This window comes from Tribolium castaneum, chromosome 9 (assembly GCF_031307605.1).
Source record: "Tribolium castaneum strain GA2 chromosome 9, icTriCast1.1, whole genome shotgun sequence".
NCBI lineage: Eukaryota > Metazoa > Arthropoda > Insecta > Coleoptera > Tenebrionidae > Tribolium > Tribolium castaneum.
The window spans coordinates 3403617-3421992 of NC_087402.1; the positions used below are offsets into that span (position 1 = coordinate 3403617).

Sequence of the window (18376 nt, forward strand, 5' to 3'; positions counted from 1 at the left end):
GGCACCCTTGCGCCGGCTACCATCACTCACGTCATTCATGTATCCATATAGGTTAGAACCTCAAAGTGCTAAAAATCGGGTTATTATTAACCCAGGAGTGTTTAAAGCCCGTTTCGTGTTTATTATGAAAGCAAATAAACCCAGTTTAAAATAATTCGTATCTGTGACTTTGTGTTTTATCATGACTACTTCGAGTGAAGACGTGCTCCTTCAAGTGCCCCAAGTTCGTTACAAAAAGGGCGATGGGACCCTTTTTCTCATGGACCAACGTTTAATTTGGATGGTTGAGAACCGCGACACAGTCGCGGTCTCGCATCTATACGCTGATATCAAATGTGAGTCTCAAAACTTGAGCGTTTCAATTAGGAGTAAAGTCACTTTCAGCCCAGAAAATATCACCGGAAGGTAAAGTGAAGGTTCAGTTGCAAGTCGTGCTTCATAATGGAGTGTCCTCGACGTTTCATTTTACGAACAGGAACGGGCTACAAGCCCAGTTGGCTGACCGTGATAAGGTTAAGGAGATGTTACAGACTTTACTGCCAAAATTCAAACGAAAAGTGAGGTTTCGGCGTCGGTTGCGAGGTTTTGATTGTTGCTTGTAGGTCGATAGGGAGTTAGAAGAGAAAAATAAATTGTTGTCGTCAAATCCGGCGCTTTTGCAGCTTTACAAAGACTTGGTGATGACTGAGGTGGTGTCGTCTGAGGAGTTTTGGGCCCAACATGCGTCCCAATACACGCAAAAGCAAAAGCAACAGCCGCAGGATATTGGTCGGTGGCGCTTCTCGTGTTACGTAATTTCCGTTACAATTTTTTCCAGGTGTTTCTGGTGCCTTCTTAGCTGATATTAAGCCACAAACCGACGGTTGCAACGGCTTAAAATACAACATAACGCCCGACATAATCGAATGTATCTTTAAAACGTACCCCGCGGTTAAGAAAAAATACGTGGAGAACGTTCCCGCCAAATTGTCAGAATCTCAATTTTGGACGAAGTTTTTCCAATCGCATTATTTCCACCGCGACCGGAAGTACGCCGAAAGCAAAGATCTTTTCACCGAATGTGGAAAAATCGACGATCAGGAAATGAAAAAAGATATTCAAACCGGTGTTGATGACCCTCTGGTCAACATCACCGAATTTGAGGATAAGTCACTGGATGAGGGCTATGGTGTCGCAAGTGAAAAAACAAGCGTCACCTCCGGTACAGTTAGTCAAGCAATGATCAAACGCTTCAACCAGCATTCAATTATGGTGTTAAAAGCCACGAAAAAATCAAACAAAAGCGAGGAAACGCAAAACGCGCCTAAACAAAACGGAAACGTTAGCGAAGTAGAGAGACCTGACGAAGGTCACGTAGCGAAAAAACAACGAATTCTGAGTAAAATCACTTACGACGACTTAGATTCAGCCAGTAGTAGCACTAACAGCGGTCCTAGTCTTAATTTATCGAAAGTAGAGCGATATTTACACGGCCCGATGCCCGACTCTAGCATAGAGCAGTTAAACCCTGGCGAAGCCTCCTCTGTGTTACGTGGGGTCCTGCAGGAGACGAAACAGTGGCAAAATCGGCACCCGAGCAGCTCGCTAGTGACGCCCGCGGCGGCCGTGGGGGCCCTCGGAGAGCTGTCTCCCGGGGGGGCGCTCATGCGTGGCTTCCAGGAGCAGTCGCTGGCACGTAAGTGTTTGGGGGGCTGTGTGGGGGCTTGCTGACCGTTTTTTGCAGAACTGGTGCCGTCTGATATCGAAAATGAAGTTAGGAATTTGTACCTGGCCTTGTGCGAGTTGTTGAGTCATTTCTGGAAGTGCTTTCCGCCAAGTACGCCGAATTTGGAACAGAAAGCTGTGAAAATGCACGAGGCGTTGCATAGATACCATACTGCCAAATTGAAACCATTTGAGGATAAATTGATCAGGGAGTTATCACCGTTATCACATCATTTGACCAAACATCTTAATCAGTTGCTGAATGCCGCCTATCAGAAATTTAGTAATTGGCAAAAGATCAAGAATCGGTAGTACAAAGTTTTTGGGACGGCTTCAGTATTATTTCTCGTGTCTCATTATTGTAAATGGCAATAAGTCAAAAAGACAATTATTTTTTAAAACCTTCTTATTTATATTGTTAGATTCTCATTTTTAAGTCCTATTTTCTTGTTACTGTAATAAATTGTACCAAAAGTCAGAACTGAGTTTGAATTACCCGCCAAACGTCACAATCTTCCTTACCTGCCGAGTGTCGATATGATTTTGTTTTTAAAACGTGTTGAGTGACGCTAATTTTAATATTGAGTTTTTCCGAATTTTTCGTTATTTTCGCTGTTAAAAACAGTGCCGAAGTGATAAATTGGACCTTTTCGATCGGTTAACACCCAAATTTTAATCCTGTTCGGTCTAACGAGTTGACTTCGAACTTGGAAAAAATTTACAAGTTTTTGGTTATTTCACTTTTCAGTTATTATAATTTCATTGTGTAATGTTTAAATGTATAGGATTTTGCTTATTTATACTGTGAAAACACGTTTTAACCAAAAAAATTGTGCTCTTAAAGTCACGTGACCATGGTATAGGGGAAGTCGGCACAAGATGGCACCACGCAGCTTCAAACAAGAAAATCTTTCAGGGTAAGTTTATGATTTCCATTAGGAGTCGATTTTAAATCATATTTCCACTCAATGTAATTAATTCTTTACGGTATTATTTAATTAGTTTCGTTGTTACACATTTTTGCGGAAATACTGAATTTATTTTTTTTGTAGTCTCACTTGTTAAATTTGTGACTCTCTGGTGGCTTATAAATCGTTATTTTTAGTCTCATTAGATTCATAATCGTAAAAATGAAATGAGGATATAAACAAAAAAGAATGAGAAAAATTCAAGCTAAAGAGGATTTGTTCTCGAATTTCTCAAACGGGACCAATAAGAAGTAATTACTGTGAGAAATTTCAGTTTCAGGGCGGCCGTATTTTATAATTTAAATTTCTTGAATCAACGACGATCAGATTTTGCTTTTAAGCACTTTATTTGAAAGAATTTTTTTTTGGATTATATAAAATACAAAAAAAAAACACGTTTGACGTGAAACACAAACAGGCATATTATTTTAAATTTTAAGAGCGCAGTTTGATTATTTTCAGCATTTTAACCTGTTTTATATTTTCTATCTTGTGGGGTTTATTTATTGTGTATGTTTTTTTTAAGTTTTAATAAAGGTTGGTATTTTTTCGTCTACTTTTTGGCTTCTAATACATTATTCTTCAAATAATGTGAAACTTTCCTGACTAGGTGCAAACAAGGTTTTGGGAAATTCTTTAACTTTTTCATTCTCTTGTTTTGAAATAGTATACTGTTAATGCTGGGAAGATGAGACGATATTCTTTGGTAACACAGAAAAATATTAATTTACTTTCGTAATTCACATTGAGAAACATTTTATTATTGCACTTATAATTATAATAGAAAATAGGAACTTTGGCCAGTCGATAAAAGAATTAAAAAAAAAGAAACACACCAGGGCAATTCACAAGAATTGCCTCCGTTTTAAATAATTTATTTTCCGAAATAAGCTACAAAAAATAAATACAAAAATGACAAGAAATTAGTAGTAATAATCGTAAGACGGCCTGTCGTAATACCGATAATCGTAATTCCTCGGCGGCCTTTTCACCTCCAACTGGATATAGTCGTTATCATAGGCCGGGTACTTCTCATACCCATCATACCTCGGGTCTTCGTAAATCGTGATTGTCTTTTTCGGGGCAGTGATAGGATAAGGTTCGTCGTAGTAATAGTGCGGATGTTTCTTCAAGTACCTTTCGTGTCCGTATCTATCGTCCTCATCGTACTGATGAGCTGCGTTTCTCCTTCCTTCATTCTCCTTTGCGTCGTAATATTTTTTCGAATTGTAGTCCTGACGGTTCCCTAGATCCTTCTCGTACTTCCCTGCGTTGTTATAATAGCCGTTTTTGCCCTCATCTTGAATGTACTTTTGGTCGTCTACATGCGACCCCCTCTGCGAGTGTTGTCCAGCATCCCCGTACAAATTCTTCTTGTTGTTGTGCACATACTCGCTATCTTCATTATCAGCGTCGTCGTAGAAACTCGAAGTGCTGGCGCTTTCATCCTTGTGAAAACTCTTCGTGTACCCCGACTTGTGGTGCCCCTTTTTATTCGCACTTTTCTTGTTATAATCGGCCACTTCGCCCCCTTGGTTCTGGTGGTACTTGTCGTCCGCGTAGTTGTTTTCATTCGAGTGTAGTTTCTTTTTCCCGCTTTCCTCGTTGTATTTTCCCGAATCTTGCGCTTGCACCCGTTTGCTCTCGTTATCGTGGTTGTACCCTTCCTCGCCCTGGTAGCTGGAGACGCCTTTGGCACTGTTCAGGTCGTAGACGTTGGCGTCTTGACGCCGGCCTTCATCTTTGTGGGTGCTTACCCCCGAACGGATGATGATGGGATCGGCACACGACGAGATTATTAGCGAGAACAGCACAAAGACTGGACGCATCGCGATACTAAACGGCACCGGATGGAGCCGAGGGCTTATATAAGCAGTGACCTTCCCGGATTCGGAGGTATCCTGTCTTGAGAATTTCACGCTTTGATGAGGAGATACGGCCACAATGAGAGGCAAGAAAGGTCGATTAAGGCCGCTGAGGATTTTTTGCACGGCCGAAAATTTCGGAGTGAAGATGGGAGCGGTCGGCCGTTAAATTGGGCTGCTTCGCCGAATTAACAAACACTTATTTTTGTATCACAATAAAATACAAGCAATATTTGCCCGCATTTTTAACAAATTTGTTTTTACTAAGTGACAAATTTTACGCATCAATATACGAGACCTCGGACATAATAAAGGGAGCTAAACTGAATAAAAAATTATTCCCGGTTTCTAGAACCTTTTATCGGTTCCATATTTTCTGTAAAAACACCAAAGTCAGATCATACCAACATCGAATTGATTTATTTAATGACTTTCCAGCACGGTTACATCAATTTTCGAGTTGAATTTTTAGCTCAAAAATGTCTTTTTGAGGTAACATGTTTTTAAAAAAATGTTTCTTTTGGTGTCCTGAAGAAGCTCCAAAAAGGTGGCGAAACGTTGGCAGTCATTACAAAAACAAAATAAACAGCTTTTCTGCTTTTCCAAAAATTAATTGGGCAAAAGAAGCCACAAAGTAACTATTTTGTGATGTTTTTAGCCTATTTTTGACGAATTTTTGCGAAATAATTGCGTATTGTGTTAATCGTCAAACGTGCTACCTACAAGTACAGTACTCGGAAATGTAAGTCAGTTTAGTAAATTGACCGAAAAATCACTGAACTAAACAGAAAGTCGCATAAACATTTAACGAATTTAAAAAAAAATGTATGAAATTTTACGAAAAAAATGTTTGCATTGCTCTATAAAAACATGCATTTTTCTTGAAATGAGAAAAATTGTTGCTTTCGTTCTTTCGTCTCAATTAAATGATTCTTCATCCTGTGTCAGCATAATTTCACAAAACATTAAAAAATGTAAAAACTTCACCATTTTTGACATAATTAACAAAGTTTTCCAACAAGCTAATGCGAGTTAGGTACTGAGGAAAGTTTTTATTCAAGTGTCCAGAGTGTGAAATTATTTTGAAATAATAAATAAATAATAAATATGTATCAGTCTTTTTCAATAAGAACTTATTTTTTTTTTATAAAAACCCTTAAATGATTTGTAGATTTTTTTGGGAGATTTTGGTTCATTCTTGAAATAATTTTTTTTTGATTAAATATATTATTAATTTATTACACAAAAACTAATAAAATAAAGAAGTTTGTTGAAGTAGAATAATTCGAGAAATATTAAAGTGTAAACCTTATCTATACAGGCAGCTCAAAAACTGGCGCACTAACTCAGTGGTACGTTTGTTGAGAAAGGTAAGAACCTTGAAAAAAAATCTTAAAATAATATTTTAAAAATCAGAAGCTCATAACTTATTTTTGCAACTTCTTGAAGTTTAATAATTTTCTATGTTTTTATGTTTCACACTAAATAATCGTTCCCAACACAATAAAGCATAATTATTTTTAAATTTACAATGAGTCTCTAGCAGTTTTTTGATTAAAATTTATCAAAAAGTCAAAATTTGTAAATTTGTAGCACTGGGTACTACTTTCTAGGAAACCGTTTCAAAAATAATTTGTTTTTATTATTGATCAAGTTGTATTGAAATCTCGATGGTTAGACAACGTAGCCACATATTATTTATTTAAAATTCATTATTTATCACTAACTTTAATACATATTTTTTTTTCTATTATTACTTTTAAATATAACCCTTTTTTACCACACACACTATTGAGTTGGTGCGCCAGGTTTTGAGCACCCAGTTTGTTTCATTTTTCTATCTAGGACATTGTTATTATTATTAATTTGTCCAAACGTAAATATTCAAAGTGTTTGTTATTGAAAAAGTAGAAAAAAATATCAAATTTTTACAAAAAGTAAGGAAATAGTTTATAGTTGCCAACTTAATTCTACAGTCACAGCCCATTGTGATCAGAAATAGTGAAACAAAATAAAAATTAATTAACGAAAAAGTTGCAAATCATTGTCTTCGCTCTTCATTAGGCATCTTCCATGGCCGATTTCGCAAGGTTTTGTTGAAATCGAGCAATTTAAGTAAATTATCTTGTGAACGGTGGCATGCAAAATCTCATTTTTTTCTGACAAAAACCTGACATAGTATAATTGACCTTGACAGGTTGATGTCGCAATCTCCTTTTTGTCAACAATGATGCATTTTAGCCTTCACGTCTAATCCTTTCAAAGAAATTCGCAACAAATTACTTCTCCTTTGTAACAATTCGGAATTTATTCCGAGCATTTCGATAAAGTCCCGTTACCAGCGGAGACGTTTTTGATCTTGTCGTCGATAATTTAATAAACGTCTCCGACATGAAACGCGCCAAGGACTCTGCATATCAAGCTTAACTCGTGATGGAATCCAGTATCCTAGCGACTCCTCGTACTAAATAAAATATCTGTCTTCAGGACATCTTTCCAATTGATATAAATTCCGCACACTGGACACGTTTTACTTTTTCTTTCTTTGAATGTGGGAAATCAAAGCCAGTGGATATGTGTTTACTGGTTTTGGGAAAAATAGCGTTTTAATTTTTATAATGTAATTTGTTTGGGATCGATGAGTTCGAGTGGAATGAATGAGAGAAGAGAAAAGTTTAGAAATTCGCTTAAGATAGCGTCTCGTTTTTCACAAAGTGTATTTTTCTTGTAGAAAATTGTTTTGAGTGGTTAAGCTCGAGGCCACAAATCCACAACATTACGTTTCTAAGTGGATGTGATATTTCATTCGTGTCGGGCATCTCGGCTCAATTAATTAACTTTCCTTTATTTTTGCGTTCTTAATTCACGCGATAATGATAATAAGCAGCGAACGAAACAAAGTACGAATCGTAAGAAAGAGTCCCCTTCTTCTTCGGACAGGTTTAATTACAAGCGCGACGATTTATATACCGCGCGCATTTCCCGAAAATAAATTAGGACGGTTAACCGTGAAGGGTTACATTATCAATATTAAATATCTGGCAAGGAGCCGTCGCGGCCGTAGACACTCGAGTGCCGGTTGTTTCACGGCTTTAGCTTCGCCCAGGCAGTAAAACTTAATAAAGATAATGCCTGGTGCCGGAACAATGAGCAAATTGTAGTTAGTTATATTATTCCCTGGTAGCAGGAGTTGTTCGTGCGACTTGAGCGCTCCCACGAGCGCTCTCCTCTTTCGCCCAACTTTAACAATTAATATTTTTACAATCGACGATTCTCCTCTTGTTTTATTGCCGCTTGCTCGAGTTGATTTGGAGAAATTTGAAAACGCGGTATAAATCCTGGCCAAATTGCCGGCGATGCACCTGTGCGTTTCTCAGCCGCTCCGGGAGTTAACAAATGACACGCGATTTGCGCGGTAATCGAGAGGGAACCCCCGAGATAAGTCCGTCATTCGACGCGAGAAGGCCAGGATAATGCCAAGTTTTGCATAAAATTGCTCAGACTATAAAGGAAGATTAATGATCAAGGATAAAGAATAGTTTTAAAGATGGTAATTTGAGGATGAAGACTCGCGAGATACTCCACGAGGTTATTCGACTCTGACACGAAAACCTCGCGACGACGATTAAACGCGACGCGCACGATAACGGAGCGAATTTGTCCTCTTTTTCATTGATAAATGGCAACGATTCATAAACCACACATCTCTAATAAAACTAGCGTTTTGATGTTACACGAACACTTTGCTACCATAAAAATATCAAGTGCAGAAAAAACACCATTTGAAGTGGTACTTTATTATTAAGAATATCTACAGACAGTATCTGTTTTAAGACCAGGAGGTTTTGAAGATCGATGTTTTTTTTTAAATGAAAACTCAAATGAGAATTGCATTTCAAAATGATGGTTGTGGTTATCCATACTTTTGGGAATGTCGTATAGACAGTTTACCAATGTACAGGGCGTCTCAGCTAAGACTTTCGAGCCTGATATCTCAGATATTTGTCAACGGATTTTTATGAAATTTAAAATGCAGATATTTGAGAAGATAAAGATTAAAATCCAATTAATGCAACAACTCAAGTCTTAAAAACGTAATTTTTACATGCCTTTTTAAAATGTTAAGCCTTTTAAGACTTATATTAAAAAAATTATCGTTAGTGAAAAATGCTGTCAGAAAAAACTCGTTTGTGGAAGACGTCTGTTTCGCGAGAAAAATGAAAAACAAACTGTTAAACGTGGGTACAGATGCCAAAGCGTAGATCTCTATGAGACAAATGAGCACTACCATTAAATTTTGGTCACTCCTACTCGCAGAAACGTAACTGTCACGCAAGGGACATTTTACAATTATCTGTCACCCATATAAAGTTAAAAAACATTATTTTTGACTTATTTTTGGTACTGGAGGCTTTAATTTTTTCAAAAAGGACTAAAAGACTGAACAACAACTGAAAAATTCTAGACACTTGAACATTCAAGACTTTGGAAATGTTTCGTATACTGCTGATTGGATTCTCTTCAAAAGCTTGAATTACAGTCCTAACTATTGCTTCGTTTCCAGTGACGTGTTTTGTCCTCACTTGATTTAGTTCAAGTACGCTTCCTGTGTCTTCAAATTATTGACGATTCTTTTAACTTTAAATTTCATAAATATCATTTCACAAAAAATCCAACTACTTTCCATAGGCGAATATTGTTTCTTTTTTCAACAACACAGTAATTTCAGCCTCTGTTGTTGGTTTTCAAAGTAATTTCACCAAATTAAAACAATTTTACTTTTCTGACAGTGCGCACACTTTTGACAGTTTTTTTAGTGGTACACAAAATGTCGCATAGAAATGCTTTATCAATTGTTTCAAACTGCCCAAAGTACTATCAAAATTTGGATTAAATTTTTAACAACAAAATTTAATTTTTTTCTTGGATCAGCCGAGCGATTTGGTTAATTTTTTGTGTGGCTATTTATTTTTTGGGGTTTAATAATCTAACGGTAATTTGGCTTAATTTTAAATAAGAGAAATGTGTTTTAAAATTTTATTTTTTACCTTAAGGTCATTTTTTTGCTCCTAATTGAAAGACCACCTCCTAAAATATGTGCATTCTAAATTTCATAACAATCCGTTGACAAATAACTGAGATATTAAGCTCGAAAGTCTGAGACATTCATAAAAAATCTCTCTCAATGTTTATCAACTGAACTCAATAGATACATTTTCGGATAAAATAGTATTATTTTTTAATACACTGGTCTAGAAAACCCACTGCTCTAGAGCCACCATTTGTCTGTGGGTGGTTCAGAAGGTAAATTTCAACATTTGGTCGATATTTTCGTTATGAGAATCCACCTCTTGCAAGCGCCTATCTGTGAAAGCACAACATCCCCCGGCTTGGACCTGGGTTATGATTCTTGCTTTAGCATTCCGTAATTGCACCGTTGTTGTCATAAGATCGCTAAAGCTCCGTTAAGACGCCCAGGTTGTTTATTAACCCTTACCTAAGCAAGCTATGAAACTCGGTTGTTTTGGTTCGCAGCACGCCGGGAATTATACCGCTGCCGCCGCCACCGCCGCCACCACCGTCTCAGGATTGAGATATTTGCATTGCAACGATATGTACTAATAACACAGAACGGGGCTTTGCTCATTGTTTAGATTTTCAAGCCGGGGTCTTGTTGGTTTAGTGTTCCCTTATGGTTACCGACCATGGAATTAGTTATAACACTGTGTGCGGTGGTAACAAAACGTCTTCAGGTGTTGTTTGCGCAAGCAAATGGAAAAGAAACAACGAGGCGAGAGTATCAATAACAATATCCTGCGTGTTCGGAGGCTATTAGCAGGATCATTAGTAACCGGGCAAAGAATCTGCGAGGATTCCTGCGAAACAATGCTTTTATGACGCACGCGATAATTACGGCTGCAGGAAAGATAACTCTTTCATGATGGGTTTGCAAGCTGGTGATTAGCACGGAACGCGGATGGGTATTAATGAATCGCGGGTGTATTATAAAAAAAAAAAAACGTAAAACAAATGAAAAAAGTGAAAAGACGTTAGAGAGTTGGTTAAGATGTTCAAAGTTCGACGTAAGGATTTGCCGGAGTAATTAGCCATGATGTTAAGTTGGGAAGTCGGTCGTTGTGCGAAAGGGCTATAGCCGGTCCTTCTTGAAAGGGGAACCCCCCAATTATACAAAATTGTTAATTTATGCTAACGAATCTCGGCAAGTTTCACTCGAAACGCAACTTTGCTACGAGAATTTCACACCTGTACTGGTTCTCTCGGCGAATTATTTGTGCAATAATAAAGTTTTAGAAACATTTTATTGCCACTTTTAATTATGAAATGGTTGCTGCAGCTTAGTCAAGCTGCTATAAATAATTTATATAAGGCGCAAGTTATTCCAATTTTAATATGTTTTCACAAAAGTAATTTGTGGTACCTTGCAAACCTAGATAAAAGAATGAAAAAATAATTTCCTGAATATACGAGTACACTTCTTGAGAAGTCGGGGCATTTCGCTTTCGCGTCGCCTGCATTTCGCAAACGAGGCGTGAATCTGGCATGATTGGCCCTCATACGTGTTCGAGTTTCGAAATATCCATCGAAATGTCGTTGTAATTATCGGCGAAGGAAACTGTTCGGTTTTTCGTATATCCTCGCGTTTCTCGTGGCATAAATCTCGAGGGAGAGATACGGCGCGGCTATTAGGGGAATAACAAGCTAATAATCGTCGAGAACAGTCGAAAACAAAAGTGTGATTATCCGTTTCGAAACTGCTAACTAAGGTGGCTCCTCTCCGATTCTCTCGAATGCGAGAGATTTTCTCACTGAGATAATTCCAGGCGCCCTCTTGTTTGTTATTGTTTCTCTAAATTTTAATTCGATTCGAACTTAAGGGAGGAGCGAAGGATTGAATGGGATTTAATCCAATGAACGTCTTCTTACTTAATTGCCGAAAAGAAAAATTGGACGACGGGAGGGGAAGATTTATCTTTTAACATCGACGGGTTTAATAAATATCCGGAGAGTGAATGAACGCCAACAAACTTGCAATTACTGCAGATTCGAACCAGTTTATTTCTTCGTGCGTTAGCCGGAAAGTTCGCAAAGTTGGACGAGACTTACGGTCGCATAAAAATTAACGCTCCTGATAATAAACACCGTTTGAAATAAGGCACTTTTGGAATTGTTTTACCTGTTGATACGTTTTTTTGCCCTAGTTAGGTCTTACCTTTGTTGTAAAATTTTAAACAGTGCGATGCCAATCCACACCCTTGTCACGATCCTTTATCGATTGCGAAAGAATTAAAACATTCCGATTTAATCTCAGGGCCGAGGAATTATTCACGTGATTTCATCCCACGTATCAAAATTCGTAAAGAATATTTCCAGGACTTCATGTTTCATTAATTCCAATTATTTTTTCAAACACGCATGTGAAAAACGACCGGTTCGCCGTATAAAAATCCAATACAGTACACACTATAAATCCCCCTAAACATTTATCACGTTTCGATGGTAAATTCTGATCAGTGATCTTATAAACGTGCGAAATATAAAAGAATGAAATCTCAGGCGGTCGACTTATACAGACCCTAAATATTGATGGAGATCGACTGTGGTTATGAGACGCGCTCGTACAATCCGTGATAATAACAATAATACAACACGAAAAATGCTTTAGCGGCTTACAAACCGGCAAAAATGGTTTTAAAACAACCACAACTGGTTCCAGACCGGTTTAGGACTCGACGGGAGAAGTTTAGTCACGTCGGGAACATCTAGAATGTATTTTTTAACGTGGTTTGATGGCTGCGAGTGTACTTTCCAATGCAATATCATAGACAGGGAGCATATGTATATAAGAAAAAAGAATTCCATTTCAAGTTTAATCTACCCGACCGATTTAAATCTCGCGCACGTACACGAAACGGACAGCAGATGCGATTCGATATTACTTCCAAACGTTGTGGTATTACATACACGGTTTACGCCCTCGTAACGACAGCGTCTCGACGCCTTCCTGTCAATCTTACTCCGATTCATGTCAGAGGCGGCGAAATCAATGCCTTATTGTACCTGTTATTGGCAAATTTGCAAATAAATAAATTTTGCGCGGTGCAAATTTGGTGGAGGCGCCGGGTTTAAAAGAATTTAATAAGTATTTTCTGTTTAATTGTCACTAAGCCAAAGTAATGCAAGTTTGTATAAGTTATTTTTGTGTGCTATTGTTTTCGCTTGTTATCATCTTTATCTCGAGTCATTTTGCAACCCGCTCTCCATCACTCGCGTCACATATGATTCAGGCCCATGCATATATGCATGTCGGTGCACCGGCGGCCGGTTTCCAAAGTCGTTTAAGTCCTTCTTTATCTTACTTTTTCCATTTCCGGCTTGTTTTATTCAAAGCGAGCTTTCGTTGAGCTTTTATCGTTTCGCACCTTACTTTTCGCGTCGTACATGTTCCGATAAGGCCGGTCTCTATTGTGCGCGAATTTATTTCGTCGAATTGCCAGCCGTTCATTCCCTAATTAAATGGACGGTACGTGCCGGAGGTCGGTAAGTTTTCGCGAGGGGGAGAGACTATTATGTATACATTCTGTCAGAAGCCGGCAACATCCACGATAACGGCAACGTCAGATATTACGAGGCTTGCGGATGACACGACTTGTCGCAGAAGCGATGCCCTCTGGCGACGGCGGCTGCGAACTCAAGTTCGAGTGCTTTGTCCAAAAGCACACAGAGAGGTAAACACGACGTGCGGTTTTCATACATGTGGGTGCATCTGGAGAGGGCCCCGGGCGCCGTAAATCCACCGCTGGAAGTGGACAGCGTTTTTGATTTGCGCTAATAATCTTCTCGAATAATTAAATCCTCCGGTTCCGGAAAGTTCGTATCAGAACTCCCACCTCGGCTCAAGTTTTCCCGTGTTAGTTGAGATTGTGCATAATTCATGCAGCTATCTTTCACAGATAAGCCATTGTTGTTACAAGTTTTAAGATCTCACTTTACTCGGATATTTTCCGAAGAGTTTAACCCGCGCGAAGTTTGCGTCGAGGATGTGGCTCCTACACTTTTCCGAACGAAAATTTCTATTTTCTTTATCAAGCGTCGATGTTTTCTCTCACTGAAGACATTCAGAGCGTCAGAATGGGGACCGAGATAGCGCTAATGTGGCCACCTGACAGCTCCCATGCACCTATATAAATAACCACCATTAGTACTCGGAAAAAATTCGCAAAATTACCCGAGGCGGCGGCGCTGGGGGCGGCGATCGATTGTCGATGCTGCTTATTACCATATTAATTGAACATTTGGTAACTTGGCGAGAATGTCGTGACTAACAACTGTTACCAGAACCGCTGACCGGAAGAGGTATTAAAAACAAGAGGGCGTCGACTCGGGGACACCGGAAGATCCGGACTCGAGATTTTAGACCTAATATGCATTCTACATTCGAGGTTTGACGATCATATCGACGAGCCCTCGACCAAAACGTACCACTCTTAGTCTAATAATGTCATCGTGATATTATAATGAAATTACAATGAAATCTGAAAAGGTCATTCTTGCCAGTAAAACTCCTGATTAAATTATAAGGGCAATAAAGAGAAAGGTTACACCCCTCTGACGGCAATTGACAAGAAGAAAGGTTAATACACATATCCGATATTTATTTTATGACGCAACAGGTATAATGATTGCAACGGCTTCCTGTTTGCGAAAAATAAGGAAAAATAGATGGTTCCAAAATTAAACATTTCTTTGTAATAATAATAATAAATATTAATTAAAAATTAAGTCGTTATAATAATATTTAAAAAAATGTACATTTAGTTCTACTAATTAAATTTAATCAATTTGTGTGTTTGTAATTTTGGTGGATGCGCCGGGTTTGGTAGTATTATAATTATTATTATTGTAGTATAGTATTAGTAAGTGTAGAGATATTTTTAATTTAAGATATAAGTGAATAATTAGACGCGCACATTCCACAATAATTAAAATAAACAATCCTAAGCAGTCTTAAAAAAACTAATTACGAGAAAACTGGACCCGTATTTTTGCAGTTTTTAAGTTTTTGAAAAATTAGTTTACAAATTGTGTGCACAATCTTACTTGGTGTATACGTAGGAAATAAATGAAAAAATAGTAAATCTATGAGCGCAACATGGGTTTTTGAAATTGAATAAATTAAATATTAAATATTGACGAAATGTTTTACATATGATTGGTAAAAAATGTGGTTAGCTATCTATTTTTTTACTTGTGGTGACTGAGCCTTTGTGAAAAACGCTTTCGCTGCTAATTTGCATCGTAAAACCGTCTGAAACCGCGCCGAGCCGCTTCTAAAAAGGTAAATAAATAAACGACGTGCAGTCGTTTGTCACGTGCGGAATCATGGCCGTTTAAACAAGGTACTGACACGTGTAAAATATGCACAAGCACACGTATCACACATGTATGAGTAATGTGTTCAATATTTACCGAAATATCGCTGCCATCACCGCCGTAGTCTCGTCCACCGTTAAAATATTACTCGTCAAAATCCCCTGTGCGGCTTCATTGTTGAATGATTGAAAAAGTTTTGTAAAATTTAAGCGTAAATATCGATTCAACTGGCACTCATTAAGCGAATGATTGTTTGCGATTGCGGCTTCTTGAGCAATGGCCCGGAGAGGTTCTTGGACGACAATGAAACATTGCGGCGGTCAGCTGGACCTAACTGGTAAAGTTTATCATTGTGGGTTCTGCCGCAGTGTAACGTAAATAGACCCGATTTGGCGGTGATTTGTGCCCAAATTAAGCCGACAAATTGACCGCTTGCTGGCCGACTGATAAATAAAATGCACAGACAGACGGCGGAGGGACAATCAATTCGGGATCTGGAACTAAGCACCGGACTGGGATACGATTAAACCGGTTTTGAGGAGCCTCCAAAGTGTGTGTAACCAGATAGGGATGTCGGAACGAATGTTTCTTGCTCTCTGCGTTTAATAAATCGAGTTGTGCGAGTACATAAGTCATCTTTATAAACAAGTCCAGAATTATTCCGCGCACAATCGCCCGCAACCAAATACTTTGAGCTGTTATAATTTAGTTGGGGCTTGTCCAGCAAACTTTGACTAATCTAGAAGACGTGCCCTGGATAAGGATCCCACCCTCCAGGAACGGACAGTGATGTATTCTTGTCGCATGATAAGATCTGAGTTTCTTTTCCGCCACATATTAAATCAAAAGTCCATTTGTTTCTCTCTCGGCATTGTTGCGTTTGCAGCAGATATGATCCTTTGACACGGCGGAATATTAATGAAATGTTGTATACATATTGACCGAGATAACAACGTTCCTAAACAAAGTTAGCCTACACGATGGAACAGTCTAACTTGTAGGACAAAAGCCCCGACAGGCGTATACACAGTTAGCTGGATATCGCGTCAAACAGGAAAGGAATTCAAGCCTCACGTTTCCTTCGCAGAAACGTCGATAGGATTCAGAAAGACACTGTCACCGCGCGAAGGGGTTGGCTTTCACACACGCCCGCATTTTTGCTGAAATAAATCAGCAGCGCCCCCGCAAATCGAATTAATCGACAAAAACTCGCTGATAAATTGCACAAGTTTCGTTCGTTAACAAGAGGAAAGCATGCAACATCTGGCCGCGATTTGTTGCGGTGTCCCCGTGTCCACGCCATCTGCATGTGGACGCCTTGGTCGATAAACGCGTCTTATAAATACCACCAAAACTCCGGTCTCGAAGTTATCGAAGTTCTGTGTCTGCATTAGTCAAACAAGCATATCCACTTCCGGGCCCGCCGCACTAATCCTTTCAGTCGTCCTTCGGGTCCGCAACTTGTCCTCTTTAACTATTGACGACCTCTCAGCCATCAATTATTCAAAACATTGCCAAGTTCCTTCGAGGTTAATTAAACAGGATCTGGCGCGAAAAAATGCGCACGGAGAAAAATCCAGGAAATGAAACCCAGCGACGGTCTCAATTATTGAAGTCGACATCCTACGACTTCGCATTTATCGAGGAATTGTTAATGAGAATTATTTCCTGTTTATATTTATGCAAAGTGACGCGGAATTAGAAAAAATACGACGTTCCTCGAAAACAGTTCCGGTGTGAAGCTTGTTTTCTTCGTTTTGTTCGAGGATTGATATCGGGGTTTTTTTTCGTTTTTGATTTGACACGTTTCGGGGTCAATTTAACTTCCAGTTGAACTTTTGTGATTAAAATTTCAAAGTTGTGTTTGCGAAACGTGGATACGTTTTTTAAAATCGCCATGCTCTAGACACGGAAAAACCTTTTTATGAATATGTATAAGAGAGATGAGCTTTCGGCTTTATACACACTGAAACAAATGGCCGAATGCTTTACTGGGTTTTTTAAGGCGAGCCGATACACTGCTAAACAACGAACTCCGTCCACCCAACAAAGCTCGAGCGTTTTAATAATTTTTCATTTCTTATTTGTTTATTTACCAGAGAGAAAATGTACTACAGTATTTTTGTTAATAATAAAAGGGCTAGAGAAGTAGTCTTTTCCACGCTATCTACAGCTTTATTATCAACCACCAATTCGTTTTTCAAACGCATTTGGTCAAAATAAAAGATGTGATCATAACTGATCTATAATTTTGGTTCTTTAAGAAAACCAAAAAATCTTTTATTACAAAAAATACTATTCAGTATCTTTTTTATTTTAAGTTAACGATTAATTTACGTTTCGTTAGTCGTCCTAAAATTTGTTAGATTTTTGTATGCGTGGTCATTTGTGGCGAACGTCGCGTTCCCGCTAACAGCGTACAAAATGCTCTTTTAAAATCGGGGATTTAACTTTTTTAATTGCGCCTAATCTAATCGCGCCAGCAAGGATATTCCCGTAATTGGCCTGTGACGTCATGTAGAGTCCTGTGGGATTGTCCTATGAATAAATTAACAATTATCTTAAGCTCATACAAACACACGGCCCCCGTCCGTGCGATTTTTGCCCCCTGTCTCACGTCCCAACGCAATTTTATTGTTTTATAAGGCACTTGATGACCGTCAGTTTTTTCCATGCACATTCCGGCACGTGTTTCTTCGTATGGGGAGCGTGGGAGGGAGCATCAGCGCGATCCCTATCGGCATCGTTACCAATAATGTCGGTTTTCATTAAACGTCCAAAACGGTTCTCGTAACGACATTTTTATTCATAACAGTAACACGATTACAATTCAGAAGCGAAACAAAAAGCAGTCAAAATCCCGACAGACCCAAATAGAATTCCAACCACTAACTGACACAGGGGGTAATGTAGCATAAACAAATGTGTAAAACAAATGACGAGCAGCGTGTAAGCGCACACCACGACCGCAGAATGCCACCGCCGATCAAACCTAATCAGATAACGCGCTCGACGGGGTACCGAAAAGTCGAAAAGGGGTGGAGGGCTGAGATGAGGGAGAGGAAAAATTCAAATGTGTGTAGTGTAAAGACCGACGAAGACGCTACTTCACCAGAGCGTCGACACAGGGACGGCTCTTTATCGACGCACGGATCGACGATTCGTTTCCAGTCGGACGGGCCTGTCACTTTGGTTAAGGGTAACAGTGCGTCATGCAGATGCGGCGAGTTAATTTAATATGGAGCGAGAGTAATGTAGTGGAAACCGTGTTAAGTAAGCTAGATCCGGACCTGATCGACACGAATTGAGTGCTTAAACGGCGAAAAATGCTGAAGAGTGGCCGATATTGATGCTTGGCGATTGTGTCAATAGATAAAAGGGCGATAAGGAGGCGATAATGCGCCAAGGGGTGGGGTTTTAATGATATTGTAAGGGAAGCAGCGACAA

General features: G+C 38.9%; 1 protein-coding gene across 1 annotated transcript; it reads left to right on the top strand.

Annotated features, from left to right (window-relative positions):
- Window positions 1–7: 7 nt before the first annotated feature.
- Window positions 8–2185, top strand: Tfb1 (Transcription factor B1). The gene is made up of 5 exons (XM_001816255.4): window positions 8–335; window positions 385–557; window positions 603–768; window positions 818–1675; window positions 1724–2185. The coding sequence occupies exons 1-5, from the start codon at window positions 182–184 to the stop codon at window positions 2014–2016; spliced, it is 1644 nt and encodes a 547-aa protein (XP_001816307.1). The 5' UTR covers window positions 8–181; the 3' UTR covers window positions 2017–2185.
- The last annotated feature ends 16191 nt before the right edge of the window (window positions 2186–18376 follow it).

What these genes read in the sequence shown, in the direction of transcription:
- Tfb1 (XM_001816255.4), top strand. Translation starts at nt 182, where the DNA reads ATGACTACTTCGAGTGAAGACGTGCTCCTTCAAGTGCCCCAAGTTCGT. An exon ending in TCTATACGCTGATATCAAAT is followed by an intron (nt 336 to 384) that starts GTGAGTCTCAAA and finishes AGTCACTTTCAG; the next exon opens with CCCAGAAAATATCACCGGAA. An exon ending in CCAGGAGCAGTCGCTGGCAC is followed by an intron (nt 1,676 to 1,723) that starts GTAAGTGTTTGG and finishes CGTTTTTTGCAG; the next exon opens with AACTGGTGCCGTCTGATATC.